Below are 13,870 nucleotides of genomic sequence, written 5' to 3' on the forward strand. Positions count from 1 at the left end.
AATCTATAATGAAAAAGAAAAATGAACTCACTCTCTGTTGCCTAATGGTCGTAATACCTGATACCAAAAGTATCCATCACGATGTGGTGTTTAAATTTAAATTTATTTCCTAATAAAAAACAAATTGGATGGAAATAGTATTTGGATATACTCTAATAAAACAAATTTTAAAGTTGTCACCTACATTCGAACCGAGATCTTTATTCCAATCATTAGTTATTCTTTTTTATTCGGATTATTAATCATTCAATCCCTAAGCCAACACATATAAAAATTGGATATATCTTCGTAAAAAAGCCATGGCACTTTTGTGAAAGTAAATGAATTTATATTCGGTTAATGAGTTGCCTGTGGCCCTCCCATTTCGTCCCAGTGGCCCTCCGCCTCGATGAAGCTGGCGAGCTCTGCCGCGAGGCGTGACGCCCGCGAGTGAGCGTCGTCCTGCTGACGCAATAAATAATTTTTTTTAATCAATTTTATAAAAAAAAATTAATTTAAATTTTAAAACGGTAAAAAAATATTTATTTTTTCTTTTTTTATTCTATAAATGCTCTCATTACCTCTTTCATTTTACACACAAACACACTATCTCTCATATTTTTTTCTTCTCGTCACTATCATATCATCTCTATTTCCTCTCCAATTTCTGCAAAAATGTTTGGTGACGGAAACTCCGGCGGCGAGGGCTACGACTTGAACGCATTTGCCGACTGGCGGGCATGTACAATGTTTTGGGTGCTTCCGGTTCTGGTTCGTCGCCGGGCACCCAAGGCTCGTCGACGCCGGCGTACCAAACACCATCTTTTCCAATTGATGCATATTATCGTCCCTCCGCCCCGAGGTATGGGCAAACGCATGGATTATCCCAAATTAGGGAGAATGTTTCGGAGGAACACACTCCGGAAAACCTTCTGACCGGAGCCAGAAAAGGAGGAGACGGAGGAAGACGAGCCAGAAGAGGAGGAGGACAAGGCGGTGGAAGCTCCGCCAGTTGCGGATCCGGAAACGAGGAGGACGAGGCGGTGGAGGACCTAGGCCGTCATCCATACAGCTCTGCGGAGACGATGGCTCTGTTCAACGCTTGGATCAGCACGTCGTACGATCCTATCGTTGGGAATCAACAAACCCGCAAGTGTTTTTGGGATAAGGTCACCGACGTATACAACGAGCAAAATCCGAAAGGGACCTTCCGCCGCAACATAAAGATGTTTCGTAGTTATTTTGAGCGAGCCGACAAAGATATCAAACTATTTTGTCGTATCTACGAGCATGAAGCGGAGAATTACCAAAGCGGAGCCAACATTCTGAAAGCGGCTTTGCGAGTGTTTAAAACCGACACCTAAAAGATTTCAAACATATCGATGTTCGCAGTCGGTCAAAGAGCTTGATAGGTGGGCTGGCAGTGTCCAGTCCAGCATGGGCTCGAGCTCGAAACGCACGAAACATACGGTGGGTGGCCAATACTCGTCTAGTGAGGGCGGGGAAGGCAACGCCTCACAAGATGTTGAGTTCCCGACATCCGATGCAGGGGGCTCCTTCGATACATGACGTCGGCCGCAAGGGAACAAGGCGACGAAGGCGGCTAGAGCTCGCGTAGGTAGGGGCAGAGGCGAATCAAGCCAGGCGGGCTCCTAAGGGCCGCCGCCCTCCCTAATGTCCATGTACTTCACCGCCACGATGGCTGACACTTCCCGCATGACGCCTGACCAATATCAAGCCCATCTTGCCGGCATTGCGTATCAGGCAAGACAACTTGGTATTCCGCCTCAAACGGTTGCACCGCCACCGCCTTCGGGTGATGATTCACCGGCGGAGTAGTTTTTATAATTTAAGTGTGCAATTTTTAATTTCTAGTATTTTAAATTATGTCTTTTTTTTAAGATTTTAATTATGTATTTTTTATATTTTTTTAGGATTTTAAATTGTAATTTTCTTTTATGTAATGAAATGTGTTTTTATTAATTGAATTTGTTGGAAATAAAAATAAAAAATAAAATTGAATGAATAGTTTAGGGATGAGATGGTTAAGAAATGAAGGATTGCAGGTGTTGTCTCTTAGTTAAGAGATGGGGTAAAAAGTGCAGTGTAGCCTATAAATAATTGGATGAGACGATATTGAGACGGTACTGAGACAGGGACGTGGATGGCCTCAAAACCCAATAGAAGAATCAGATATCAAAAGACAGAAACCAAATCCAGCACACCTTTTTTTCTTTTTTGTGTACGGGATTTCTTGTTTTTTTTTATTACTCAGTATTTTAAGTTGCATTTTAATTGTGATAGTAACTGGTAAAATAGACAACCTTCAACTAGAAAAAAAAATGTTATATTTATCTCTATGAGAAATATTACAATACATATAGTGATGATAATATTATCCGTGAACATCACTCTAGTTTAATCCATATTAGCATTATTTTTTATTTATTTTATACTACAGTTTAGTTGTGATAGTAACTAATAAAATAACTCAAAATTAAAATCAATATTGTTTTTAATCATTTATTTAAAATATTATATCAAAATAAATATATAAATGTATCAGTACAGAGCAATTAATATAGAGAATGCTCACATAAATTATATTAGTACATGACATTTTAGTTTATGATACACAAATAAATGGTTGCTGGTAAGACTCATTTCATACCATCGGTTTAAGGATAAAATGTGTACTACTTGATCGGTTTATCGCGCAAAACAAGTGTTAATCGTTCAGAAATGCCGCTTGACCAAGGCAGCAAGGCCGAACTGATCAAGCAAGTACAAAAGGCGATAAAAGGCCAAAAATCGGGGAAGTTGATCAAGGGGAGTAGTCAAGCAGTTAAGGAGGGGACCACTGGGTATCAGTAGAAGGACATGCGAGGCTACGAGCTGGATGGTGCGCAGCATTCTGTTATTAAGGACAACGTTCTAGAAGGGGACACGTGCTGATACATGAGACGCAAGCACGGAGCTGAGTCACGGATTTGTTACTGAAAAGTGTCGCTGATTCTAGAAGAAGAGCACGTAGCAATCCATGAGTCGCTCGTTCTCAACATGAGTAAATATTCCCTGTCAAGATCATTATCCAGCTGGAGGCCGAGTCGAGCTTATAAATAGAGGATGTGCCACCACATGAAAAAAAGGAAACCGATCCTTTACTTTCCGTCTAGCTCTAGCTTAGTCCATTTCTCTAGAATAGCTTAGCTTAGATAAAGTAATGCGTAGTTAGAAAGGGCAATCAAAGAAGCGCTGCAGAATACTTGTTATTTGTCGGCGTATTCCTAAATTTCCCACCAAGATTCTTCTCGGTTTTACTTGCTTTCTTATTTTCCGAAGTATTAGCTTAGTTTCAAATTTACGTTGTACTTAGTTTAATTTTATTCGAAGTTGTTCTATTTTAATCCGCGCATTTACTTTTCCACTGTCACCTGCAATTAACTTGACCCAGTAGTTAAAGTTCCTTTGATCAAGTTAGCAAAATTTAATTCTGTCTAGAGTAAAAACAGTAGTTAAAAACTCTCAAGTTAAAGCGTGGCAGCAGCCAACCCCCCTATTCACTACTCACACACTCGACACACCAACTTCTCTGTGGGATCGACCCCGAACTTGCCGCTTTACTGTTAAAGTAGTGCAAAATTGGGAGTTTACAAATTACATTGGTAGGAAACGAGCAAGAGCGAGTTCCAATCTATCAAGTGGCAACGACATTTGCTAACTGATTCAATCGGTTCGGTTATCTTCAATATAACTTGGTCTGAATTTGCGCCCCTCTCGAGGCCTTCCAAAATGGCGTTGTTGCCGAGGAAGCATGGTGTTACTTTATGTTTGTGCGTAGTGCGTAGGTGTATATAATCTTATTTCTTTGTTTTCTCATTTTGCTTTTTTTACTGTTGATGAGAAGGTACCAACGCGGTGGACACTGGAATCATCCATTTCTATACAGAGTGACTAACGCTCATTGGAGGGTCCAGGAAGTCGGCGTCGTCACCACTCGTTACAGAGCAGCATTAGAAGCCGCAGCAGCCGCTGAACAGAACACACAACCACCACCACTCGAACAAGCAGAGATGGCCCTCGTCGTTGACGACTCAGGAATTGGCTCTCTGCACGCTCATGATGAGAAGGAGCCCACACATGCCATTGCTGCTACTCCTGGGATGCGGACCATCGCGATCAAATCGGGAGTACTGGCCGTTTTGTCCCACTTCTGCGGTCTTTCGAAGGAGTGTCCGTACGCTTTTCTGGAGGAATTCTGCTGATACTGTGATATTCAGCCCGTGCCAGCTGGATCCACATCCGAAGATTATAGGCTCAAAGCTATTCCCTTCGTTTTGAAGGGCGATGCAGGTGTCTGGCTGTCAAGGCGGCCAGAAGGATCCATCAGAACCTGGGCTGAATTCCGCATGATATTCCTAGATCGCTTTTTCCCAGCATCGAAGACAAGTGCCCTGAAAAGGGAGATTACAGAGGCTAGGCATGAGTACGATGAACCCATTGGCTAGTACTGGGACAGATTCCAAGGTTTGCTTCAAGCATGCCCCAACCACAAGATGGATAAGAAGTAAATCAACTCTGTTTTCTACAGTGGACTCACTGTGGATAGCAAGAACGACCTCAACCTCGCAGCTCAAGGAGATTTCTTAAAGACCGCATTCAGCAAAGCCAAAAATATACTGGAGAGGCTGATCGAGGCTAAGCGGTCGTATGAGACGTCTCGAGGGCAGTATAGGAGATGGGCAGTGCATGTAGCAGAGGCGCGCAATGATGAAAAGTTGGAGGCTTGATTTGAGCAGATGGAAAAGAAACTGCTGGAGGCAGTGGAGAAAGCCAGACCACATCCACCACCTGCACCAAAGGAAACGCAGTATGTGCCGCAACCGTCCCCACCAGAAGAGCATCACTACGACTATTGCGAGTTCCCCCCTGAGGTAGAACCGCAAGCTCAGGTGAATGCCGTTGGCCACTGGAACGCAAATGGCAACTGGATCCAGGGGAAACAGAGAGACGGCCCATGGAGGGACCACCCCAATTTTCGATGGACTGATCAGAATCAAAGCCAACCGCTCCAGTTATCAACCCAGCAAGTACAACCCTCCGAAGGACGACCCAACTAGCCTGCACGGATCCAGGATATACCAAACACTGGAGGGAACAGAATACAGAACGTACCTGAAGGAAACTGGTCCAGTGGAGGACAGCCTAACTGGTCAAGCAGACAACCGGAGGGAAACTGGGAATACAAACAGCATGCCCTCAGTTTAGCAACCAGGGAAGGCAGCCAAACAACCAGATGGTCAGCTACATCCCACCACACCTACGGGGAAATCAGCACCCTGGAAATCAACAGTACAACCAGCCGCGATATCAGCAAGAACATTACGGGCAATCTGACTACCCGCAGCCCAACTATAGTGGGGGACCGCCGAATCAAAGATACAACCGACACCCCAACGAAGGCCACAGAGATACGTTGGTACCGCACCATCCAAATGATGCGATGCGGGAAATCCAGGAGGCTCAGAAAGAGCAGCGGGCGGCGTTGGAAATGCTGACAAAACAACTCTCCCAAGTTGCAGTGTCGTTGGGCGAGTTGAAGGGAAATGAAGCCACTATGCAACCACCTGGTCGTGAGAATATTAGTGAAGTATCCCTGAGGTCGGGGAAAGTCTACCAAGGCCCAGTCATCCTGCGATATCTCAAGCAACTGGTTCTGGACCAAGCCGTGAGGAAGAGGAAGAATCCAGTAGAGTGGATCAAGTAAAAGAAAAGGGCAGGGAGAAGGAGGAAGCGTATTAAAGAAGCTAAGCCAGCTGGCACTCTGAAAAGGCGCGCTCGTACGTGAAGAGTCGCAAATATCTGAACAGCCGCAGGGATCTCATCAGTCGAGAATCCCAACAGCCGCGCTAACAATGAATGGAGGCTCCGCATGGAGCAAATGCTGACGCAGCTAAGGGAGAATTCACAAGCCCAGCTGATCGCTCAAGCTAAGGTTCTGGAGGCTATTCTGGAGGCTATCCGCCAACTGAATCTTGCTATGCGACCACCACCTCCCTCTGAAAGCTCTCCTCCACCTCGGCGCCAAACATCCTCCAGGCCTCCTTCAGCATCCCCAAGTCAGCCTCACAGGAAACCCTAAGTACAACCCCCATCTCAGTTCACGTTAATTTCAAAACAATTTTAGTTTTAATTTGTTTTGGTATGTATAACAGTCATTCTATTCCGCATCACACTTAGACCTGTGTTGGGTCTAAGTGTGAGAAGTATGCATGCCATTTTTCTTTGTTTGCCTGCCTTATGTGTCTTTTGTTATTTTTCTATATTTGTTAGCATGTTTTGATTGTCGGCACTGTCTCACACTTAACCCAGTGTCAGGTCTAAGTGTGAGAAGTTTCCCTTGTTATTATTATGTCGTTGCCTGTGCCTAACCCTTTTTTCCACTGCATCCAGTCCCTCGAGGACGAGTTCATATGCAGTGGGAAGGGGGGACGGGTTAGTTACAGTAGAATTATACATGCTAAAAATTTTCAAAAAAAACAACAAATTACAGTTAGTAATGAAATATGCAATATGCATGAAATTGGATAAATGGAACTTGATTAATTTTTGGAAGAGTTAGAAAAAGGATTTAGTATGCTCACATGTAAAAACTTGATTGCAAAAACTTGATCAATTTGAACGACGCAAGTATGATGTAAACGCTCAATTTCTAAACCAATTGTAAAGCCTCTCTATATGTAAGTTATAAGTCAAAAGTAGAACACTTTCTACTAGTTTTAGAAAAGAAAATTTTCGAGAGGCTAACTTTTAATATTGAGATGAAAATTGCACAAGTAGTAAGAACTAAAGGCACTAGGACTTAGCCATTTGAACCGTTTCTTTTCCTTCGTTCCAAGAACCCGCCTCGTTAATCAGGCACCCCTTAGTTAACCACTCTGAGCCCATACACTCTTACCCGTTCTTTGAAGCCTTAAAACCGAACTCAAGTTTCATATCACATGAGGAAAGATGGTCAAAGAGATGAAGTTTTTCAAGGGAAACAAAAGGGGATAGCAATAGAATAGTCGAAATAAAGGGTAGCGGGGTTGTTCAAGTTAGAGGATCAGGTTGACCAAGTCAAAAAAATGTTGAGAAAAATTTGAGAAAAAGAAAAGGGCAGGAAAAAGTTGTAACCTGACCCGGGAAATCGAAAGTTAGGAAATAAGCTAAAAATTTAAAAGGCTAAAGGACGTTTTTTTTTTACCAAATTAAGTATCTAGTAGAAAAATAAATATCCCAACTTGATCCAGCAAGTCTAGTCATAACTTTGATCTTTTGACTCATGTGATTTTTCTTTTTACAATTTAAAATTTTTATTTTAAACTTAGAACCCCTAAGACCCTACCCTAATACTTTACTACCCTTAAGCCCCGTTACAACCAAAAACAAAGACCGTAAGGAACTATCTTGTGCAGTCCGATTCAAGGTATTAAAATTGTGGCAATACCGAGTGAATAGTCCTAACATCTCTGGTGAGAAATGAGCGACTGAGTGAATCCAACAGTGGTTTTAGCAATCTTGACAAACTGACACCTTGATCAAGCAAACGCGAAAAAGAAGAAACATAAGCTACTGGCAAATGGATTGACCTCAACCTCGGGTATGATTGTTGGAAATTTATTCGGTTTAATGCATACATATATATATATGTGTTTTTGGTTTTGAGTCATGTTTATCTTTTCGTCTTCTTTTACTTGTGAAATGAGTAAACCATGCCTGAAATTTGCCTTATCTTTTTCTTTTCTTTTTTTATATACTTGAGGACAAGTATGTTTTAAGTGTGAACAGTTTGATAAGGCTCATCTCATGCATCGGTTTAAGGGTAAAATGTGTACTACTTGATCGGTTTATCGCGCAAAACAAGTGTTAATTGTACAGAAATGCCGTTTGACCAAGGCAGCAAGGCCGAACTGATCAAGCAAGTACAAAAGGCGATAAAAGGCCAAATATCGGGGAAGTTGATCAAGGGGAGTAATCAAGCAGTTAAGGAGGGGACCACTGGGTATCAGAAGAAGGACATGCGAGGCTATGAGCTGGATGGTGCGCAGCATTCTGTTATGAAGGACAACGTTCTAGAAAGGGACACGTGCTGATACATGAGACGCAAGGACGGAGCTGAGTCACGGATTTGTTACTAAAAAGTGTCTTCGATTCTAGAAGAAGAGCACGTAGCAATCCATGAGTCGCTCGTTCTCAACATGAGTGAATATTCCCTGTCAAGATCGTTATCCAGTTGGAGGCCGAGTCGAGCTTATAAATAGAGAATGTGCCTCCACATGAAAAAAAGGAAACCAATCCTTTACTTTCCGTCTAGTTTATCTTAGTTTAGTTATCTAGCTTAGCCCAGTTCTCTAGAATAACTTAGCTTAGATAAAGTAATGCGTAGTTAGAAAGGGCAGTCAAAGAAACGATGAAGAATACTTGTTATCTGTCGGCGTATTCCTAAATTTCCCGCCGAGATTCTTTTCGGTTTTACTTGCTTTATTATTTTCCTAAGTATTAACTTAGTTTCAAATTTACGTTGTACTTAGTTTAATTTTAATCGAAGTTGTTCTATTTTAATCCGCGCATTTACTTTTCCGCTGTCACCTGCAATTCACTTGACCCAGTAGTTAAAGTTCCTTTGATCAAGTTAACAAAATTTATTTCTGTCTAGAGTAAAAACAGTAGTTAAAAACTCCCAAGTTAAAGCGTGGCAGCAGTCAACCCCCCTGTTCACTACTCACACACTCGACACACCAACTTCTTTGTGGGATCGACCCCGAACTTGCCGCTTTACTGTTAAAGTAGTGCAGAATTGGGAGTTTACAAATCACATTGGTAGGAAACGAGCGAGAGCGAATTCGAATCGATCAAGTGGCAACGACATTTGCTAGCTGATCCAATCGGTTCGATTATCTTCCATATAACTTGGTCCGAATTCGGGCTCCTCTCGAGGCCTTCCAATTGCGAAATTGACGCTTGTGAACATGAGAGAAAAATGGAATCCAAAGACGTGAGACAAAGTGTTTATATTTGGTACATCTCCTTCGAGATAAGTAACACAATTAGTGTGTAGTCCTAAATTAAATCATGCAAATTGATTAACTAAATAATACAGAGGCTAGTTTAGTTGATAAAATTAAGAAGATTGTAAGATGATGGCAGTACATGTTTCAGCGATGGAGGGATTATGAGTGTGGTCTCCTTCTTTGGTGACGACCAGCATTGTTGGATCATCCACATCTCTCTCCACGTGTTTCCGAGCTGGACAGCCTCGTACACTACTACACTTGTAATAACCCCCTGCTCCACATTTACCATACATTAATTAGCAACACAACAACAGATGTTGGGATTCAAACCATCCCATAGTGAAAAATTAGTAAAGTGCAACCAATACTCTACAAATACAAGGTTTTAGTATGAAACAAAACTGTGAGGACATAGCCTAATTCAGAAAATATCATACTCTCTCCATTCTATTGTATCTCTCTGTTCTATAGTAGTTGAATAATTTTCCTTTTGAGTAAAAGTCAATACATTTTTCATTTCCTACTTTATTCTTCCTTTACTTAACTCAATTAACACAATTTTTCATAAATGTCGTGCCGAAAAGAAGCGTCTCTACTACCGCGGAACGGAGGGAGTATTAATGTGAGTTCAGATGTGCATTCGCCGAACCCTCTCATTGGTATCAGAGCTCAGGCTCGAGTCAGGCTTGTGTGGCTCGACGTTTAGTCAGATTGCCTTGTACATTCCCTGATGTTTTTGTGTGAGCTCGATCAAGATCTATGATGGTTTGTGACGTGTGTGATCTTGGTTTATGGGGTGGTTTGTTAAGGTACAAATCAAATCTCTAGGGAATAAGTAAAGTAGCAATCAAATATACCAATTGAAATTAGTCTAAATTGGATAATATTATACTAATGTGAGTTTGGACGTGGATCGACAAAATAGAATAAATAAGAGGTAGAATTAATAATGAATTACCTAGGATTACCTAGGATGTGGGGAACCTTCGATTGGCTTCTGGCCATATTTTCTCCAGGAGTAATCATGGTGGGATGTCAGCCATTTTCATGCTGATCGCCGGCACCATAACCACCCTCTTCACCCTCAATTTCCTAATAACAAAACACCCTTCATTTAATTAAATATAATTATCTATTGCTCCATCCGTCCCATAGAAATACAATTTAGGGTTAGACACAAGTTTTAATCTGTAAACAGTAATTGGTAAAATAAGAGCTAATGAGAAAAAGTAATTGAAATTGTGTAGCGGTTAGTGAGACCCATAAATGATACAGTAAAAACGAAAAGGAGAAAAATGTTGTCATAAATGGATATAGACTATTTATATGAGACATATAATATGACATAGTATTTCTATAAAACAGGAGTAAATAAACAATTACAATTCATCAAATTTAATTAAGTACACAACACGAACTCACTTCCTCTTGGAGCACATGGCGTTTTCCGACGAAGAGCACTTCCTCTTGAAGGCGGAGGAAGAAGAAATCGGCTAATCGACAAAGGAGTAAGAGAAGCTCATGTTCTCCACCGCCGGAACCTGCTGGATGGGGGTGGGGCAGTAGATCTTCTCTTCCCCGGGGCCGGGAGAAGGGGGCTCTCCTGAACCGGGCATGGCCGGTCCGGGCCCACCCCACGAAAGACATCACCTTCTTGAATTTATCCACCGATTGAGAAACGAAGCTGCTGTTTCTGCAGTTCATCACAAGGTCCACGGCCATGGCGGATATTTAAATTTGATTTGATTTGATTTTTGCATGAGGGAAAAGGAGGAAACTGTGAGGGAGTAGAGGAGTAGTGATATATAATGGGAAAATATTAGTAATTGACGAAAAGTAAACAGTAGGTGACTGACCATTCATTTTAATCTCATTGCCTCGTCAAATTTAGGTGCCTATATGATTGGTCCACCGTCTGCATTTCTTAGAACTACGTTTTTCAAGTCTATTGACTCTTTATTATTCCATTCGTTCCATATTAATAGAGTCATTTTACTATTATGAGAAGTTCCAAGTTAATTAAGTCATTTATATTGTTGGCAAAAAGTAACCATCTCTTTTACTTTATTCTTTCTTCATCTCTCTTACTTTATTCACCATCTACTTAACATTCTATTCTTAATCTTCGTGGCGAAAAAAATTTCTCAATTAATAAGGAACATATAGAGTATTAATTAATTAAACACACCATAGCTGTGAATTAGATGTACTCCCTCCATCCTTCTGGTAGTAGATGTGTTTCTTTTCGGCAAGCATGTGATTTAAGAAAAATTATTATACTTCATTCGTCCCCTATATTAATTGACACTAATTTTCTTTTTCGTCCGTCCCAATTAATTGGCACCCTTACTTTTTATTACTTTTGGTAATGGACCTCACATTCCACTAACCTATTCTACTGATAAACAACGCATGGATCAAGTAAGGACGAGGCAAGATGGAGCCTTACACCCCATGGAAATTTCTCCACAACATCGGCATGGGAATGTGTTCGACATCAGCAGGAAAAAGCGGACATCTTCAACTTGGTTTGGAGCCCGGCCATCTCTCCTTCTATGTCGATTTTCATTTGGAGGCTCCTCGTGAACAGGGTGCCGGTGGATGCAAAGCTTCAATGGAGAAATATTCACCTTGCATCCAAATGTAGATGACCGAGAGGGGAAACACGCGAGCACCTTTTCATTCAAGGAGTCACGGCGACAAAGATCTGGAGATACTTTGCAAACTGGTTCCCGGATGCGCCTCCATGGCCACGAGGAAGTACGGACATTGTGCAGCGCATCCGATGGTGGAATGAGAATTTGTTGGGGATCGGACATGATCACATTAGTAGCATTGTCCCGTGTCTTATACTTTGGTTCATTTGGATTGAAAGGAACAACGTGGTGCATAGAAGAACAATATTCAGCGGTGGGCATGTGATTGAACGAGTTGAAGGCCATCTGCAATGGGCAATCTCGGCTAAGGTTCTCGATCCTAGCCAGTTGAATGGATCGGCTCCCTCGGTGAGGTTCACGTTCCCACGGCGGAAAAAGGACAGAGCAGCTCAACCACGCATTATCCGATGGAATTTGCCGCAAACGAGCTGGATAAAAATTAACACGGACGGATCTTATCTGGGTTCCCAACATATGGGGGGTGGGGGAGGAGTTATCAGAGATGATCGTGGCCGCATTTTGGGAGGTTTTGCGGAGCCGCTTAGAGCAGAGTCAGCCAAGGAGACGGAACTTACGGCTCTCAACCGGGGACTCGAAATTGCAAAGGGCCTCGGTAGTGGAGTGTGGATCGAGACTGACTCGCTTGAGATGGTGAATCTGATCACGAAGGAAAGCCGAGGAGCAGCTCAGATACGCCACCTTTTGACAGACATCAGAAATAAACTCAGGGGCCTCAACTTCAAAATCACGCATATTTGTAGGGAGGGCAACAAGGTGGCAGACTACCTGGCAAAACAAGGGGGAAACAGGGAAGACCGGATCACTTTTGATCAAGACTCAGCCCCGCCCATGGTCAAGATCTTGGCCCGTATGGATCGAATGGGAATCCCGAGTGTGAGAGAATAGGGAGGAAGAAAGGAAAAGGTGCCGAATTTCAAGCTCAAGCGCAGGATGATGGACAAAGTCCCGGATTTGGTAATTGATTTGGAATTGAACATTGTGGTTGTTTTTGTACTTTTTGGTTTTGATGCAAGTAGAGCGGTATCACCCCGAGATGTGGTGGAGATACCTCGATACTCCGTCACAATTTTTGTCAAGCCCATTTTGGACTGTGAGAGAATGTAATGGCATTTAAATGATATAAAGGGATGAGGGACCCACGAACCCTCCACCCAAAAGGTGTTAAAAAAACCTATTCTACTGATATTTTATTATAAAATTAATATACTCCATCTATCCCATTAAAAATGAAACGTTTTTTTGGATTGTCCCATTAAAAATGAAACGTTTCCTAAAATAGAAACATTTTTATTCCTACTTTTAAATCTCTTTTACTTTACTATCTCTTTATTAACTCACAAAATAACACTACATAAAATCATGTGTCAATTCCCAAATATTTTATATTTAATGGGACGGATGGAGTATAAAAGTAGAACACATATTCTACTAATTTTTTTCACCCACTTTTCATTATATTTTTTAAAATTTGTATCAATTTGTGTCAAGTTAACTTGTGCCAATTAATGAGTGATAGAGAAGTATGTAATTATACATTATTTAGATACCATTAGTAATAGTAAATGATTAAATTCCTACCACATATCAGTCCCTTTCAAGCTTATAAATATCTTGTTCCAAACATCAATATATTATCCCAGAGCTTGCACGAAAATTCATACTCAACTTTCATTTTGTTCCTCAATTTTATTTATAAATGACATGTTTGATTTCCTAGTATAAAATTATTTTTCACGCCTCATTAATAAAATAATGTAAAATTCTTTTTACATTCGAAAACTACGAATTAAAATTATTAAAAGTTATGCCACTAAATATTATGAGGCTTTGTTTAGAGCATAGAGTAGGGGTGTCGAATTGGTATTAAAGTGTAGAATTCTAAATTTAATGTTTAATATCATAAAAATAATTGAATTTAGAATTGAATGTCTAAATTTATTAATTTCATAATTTGAATTTCATATCTAAAATAGATAATTGAAATTTTAAATAATTATAAATTAGATACTTTCATTGCATATATTAATAATAAACACATTTTACACAAAATAAACGCACATTAATTATACACAAAATGCACAAACTATACACAACTGCATGTATGCACACACTACCCACTTTGCACAAATTACACACACACTACACTCACATTGTGTG

The 13,870-nt window shown here is 41.0% G+C and overlaps 2 protein-coding genes across 2 annotated transcripts; one reads left to right on the forward strand and one right to left on the reverse strand.

Annotated features, from left to right (window-relative positions):
- Positions 1 to 9,129: 9,129 nt before the first annotated feature.
- LOC121804115 lies at positions 9,130 to 10,802 on the reverse strand. Its single transcript, XM_042203656.1, has 2 exons — positions 10,458 to 10,802; positions 9,130 to 9,306 (listed from the first exon to the last, which is right to left on the reverse strand). The coding sequence occupies exons 1-2, from the start codon at positions 10,755 to 10,757 to the stop codon at positions 9,130 to 9,132; spliced, it is 477 nt and encodes a 158-aa protein (XP_042059590.1). The 5' UTR covers positions 10,758 to 10,802.
- A 1,364-nt stretch (positions 10,803 to 12,166) lies between these two features.
- LOC121804116 lies at positions 12,167 to 12,598 on the forward strand. The gene has a single exon (XM_042203657.1). It carries the CDS (start codon positions 12,167 to 12,169, stop codon positions 12,596 to 12,598), a length of 432 nt encoding a protein of 143 aa, XP_042059591.1.
- The last annotated feature ends 1,272 nt before the right edge of the window (positions 12,599 to 13,870 follow it).

The sequence above is a fragment of the Salvia splendens genome, chromosome 5 (genome assembly GCF_004379255.2).
Source record: "Salvia splendens isolate huo1 chromosome 5, SspV2, whole genome shotgun sequence".
Lineage (NCBI taxonomy): Eukaryota > Viridiplantae > Streptophyta > Magnoliopsida > Lamiales > Lamiaceae > Salvia > Salvia splendens.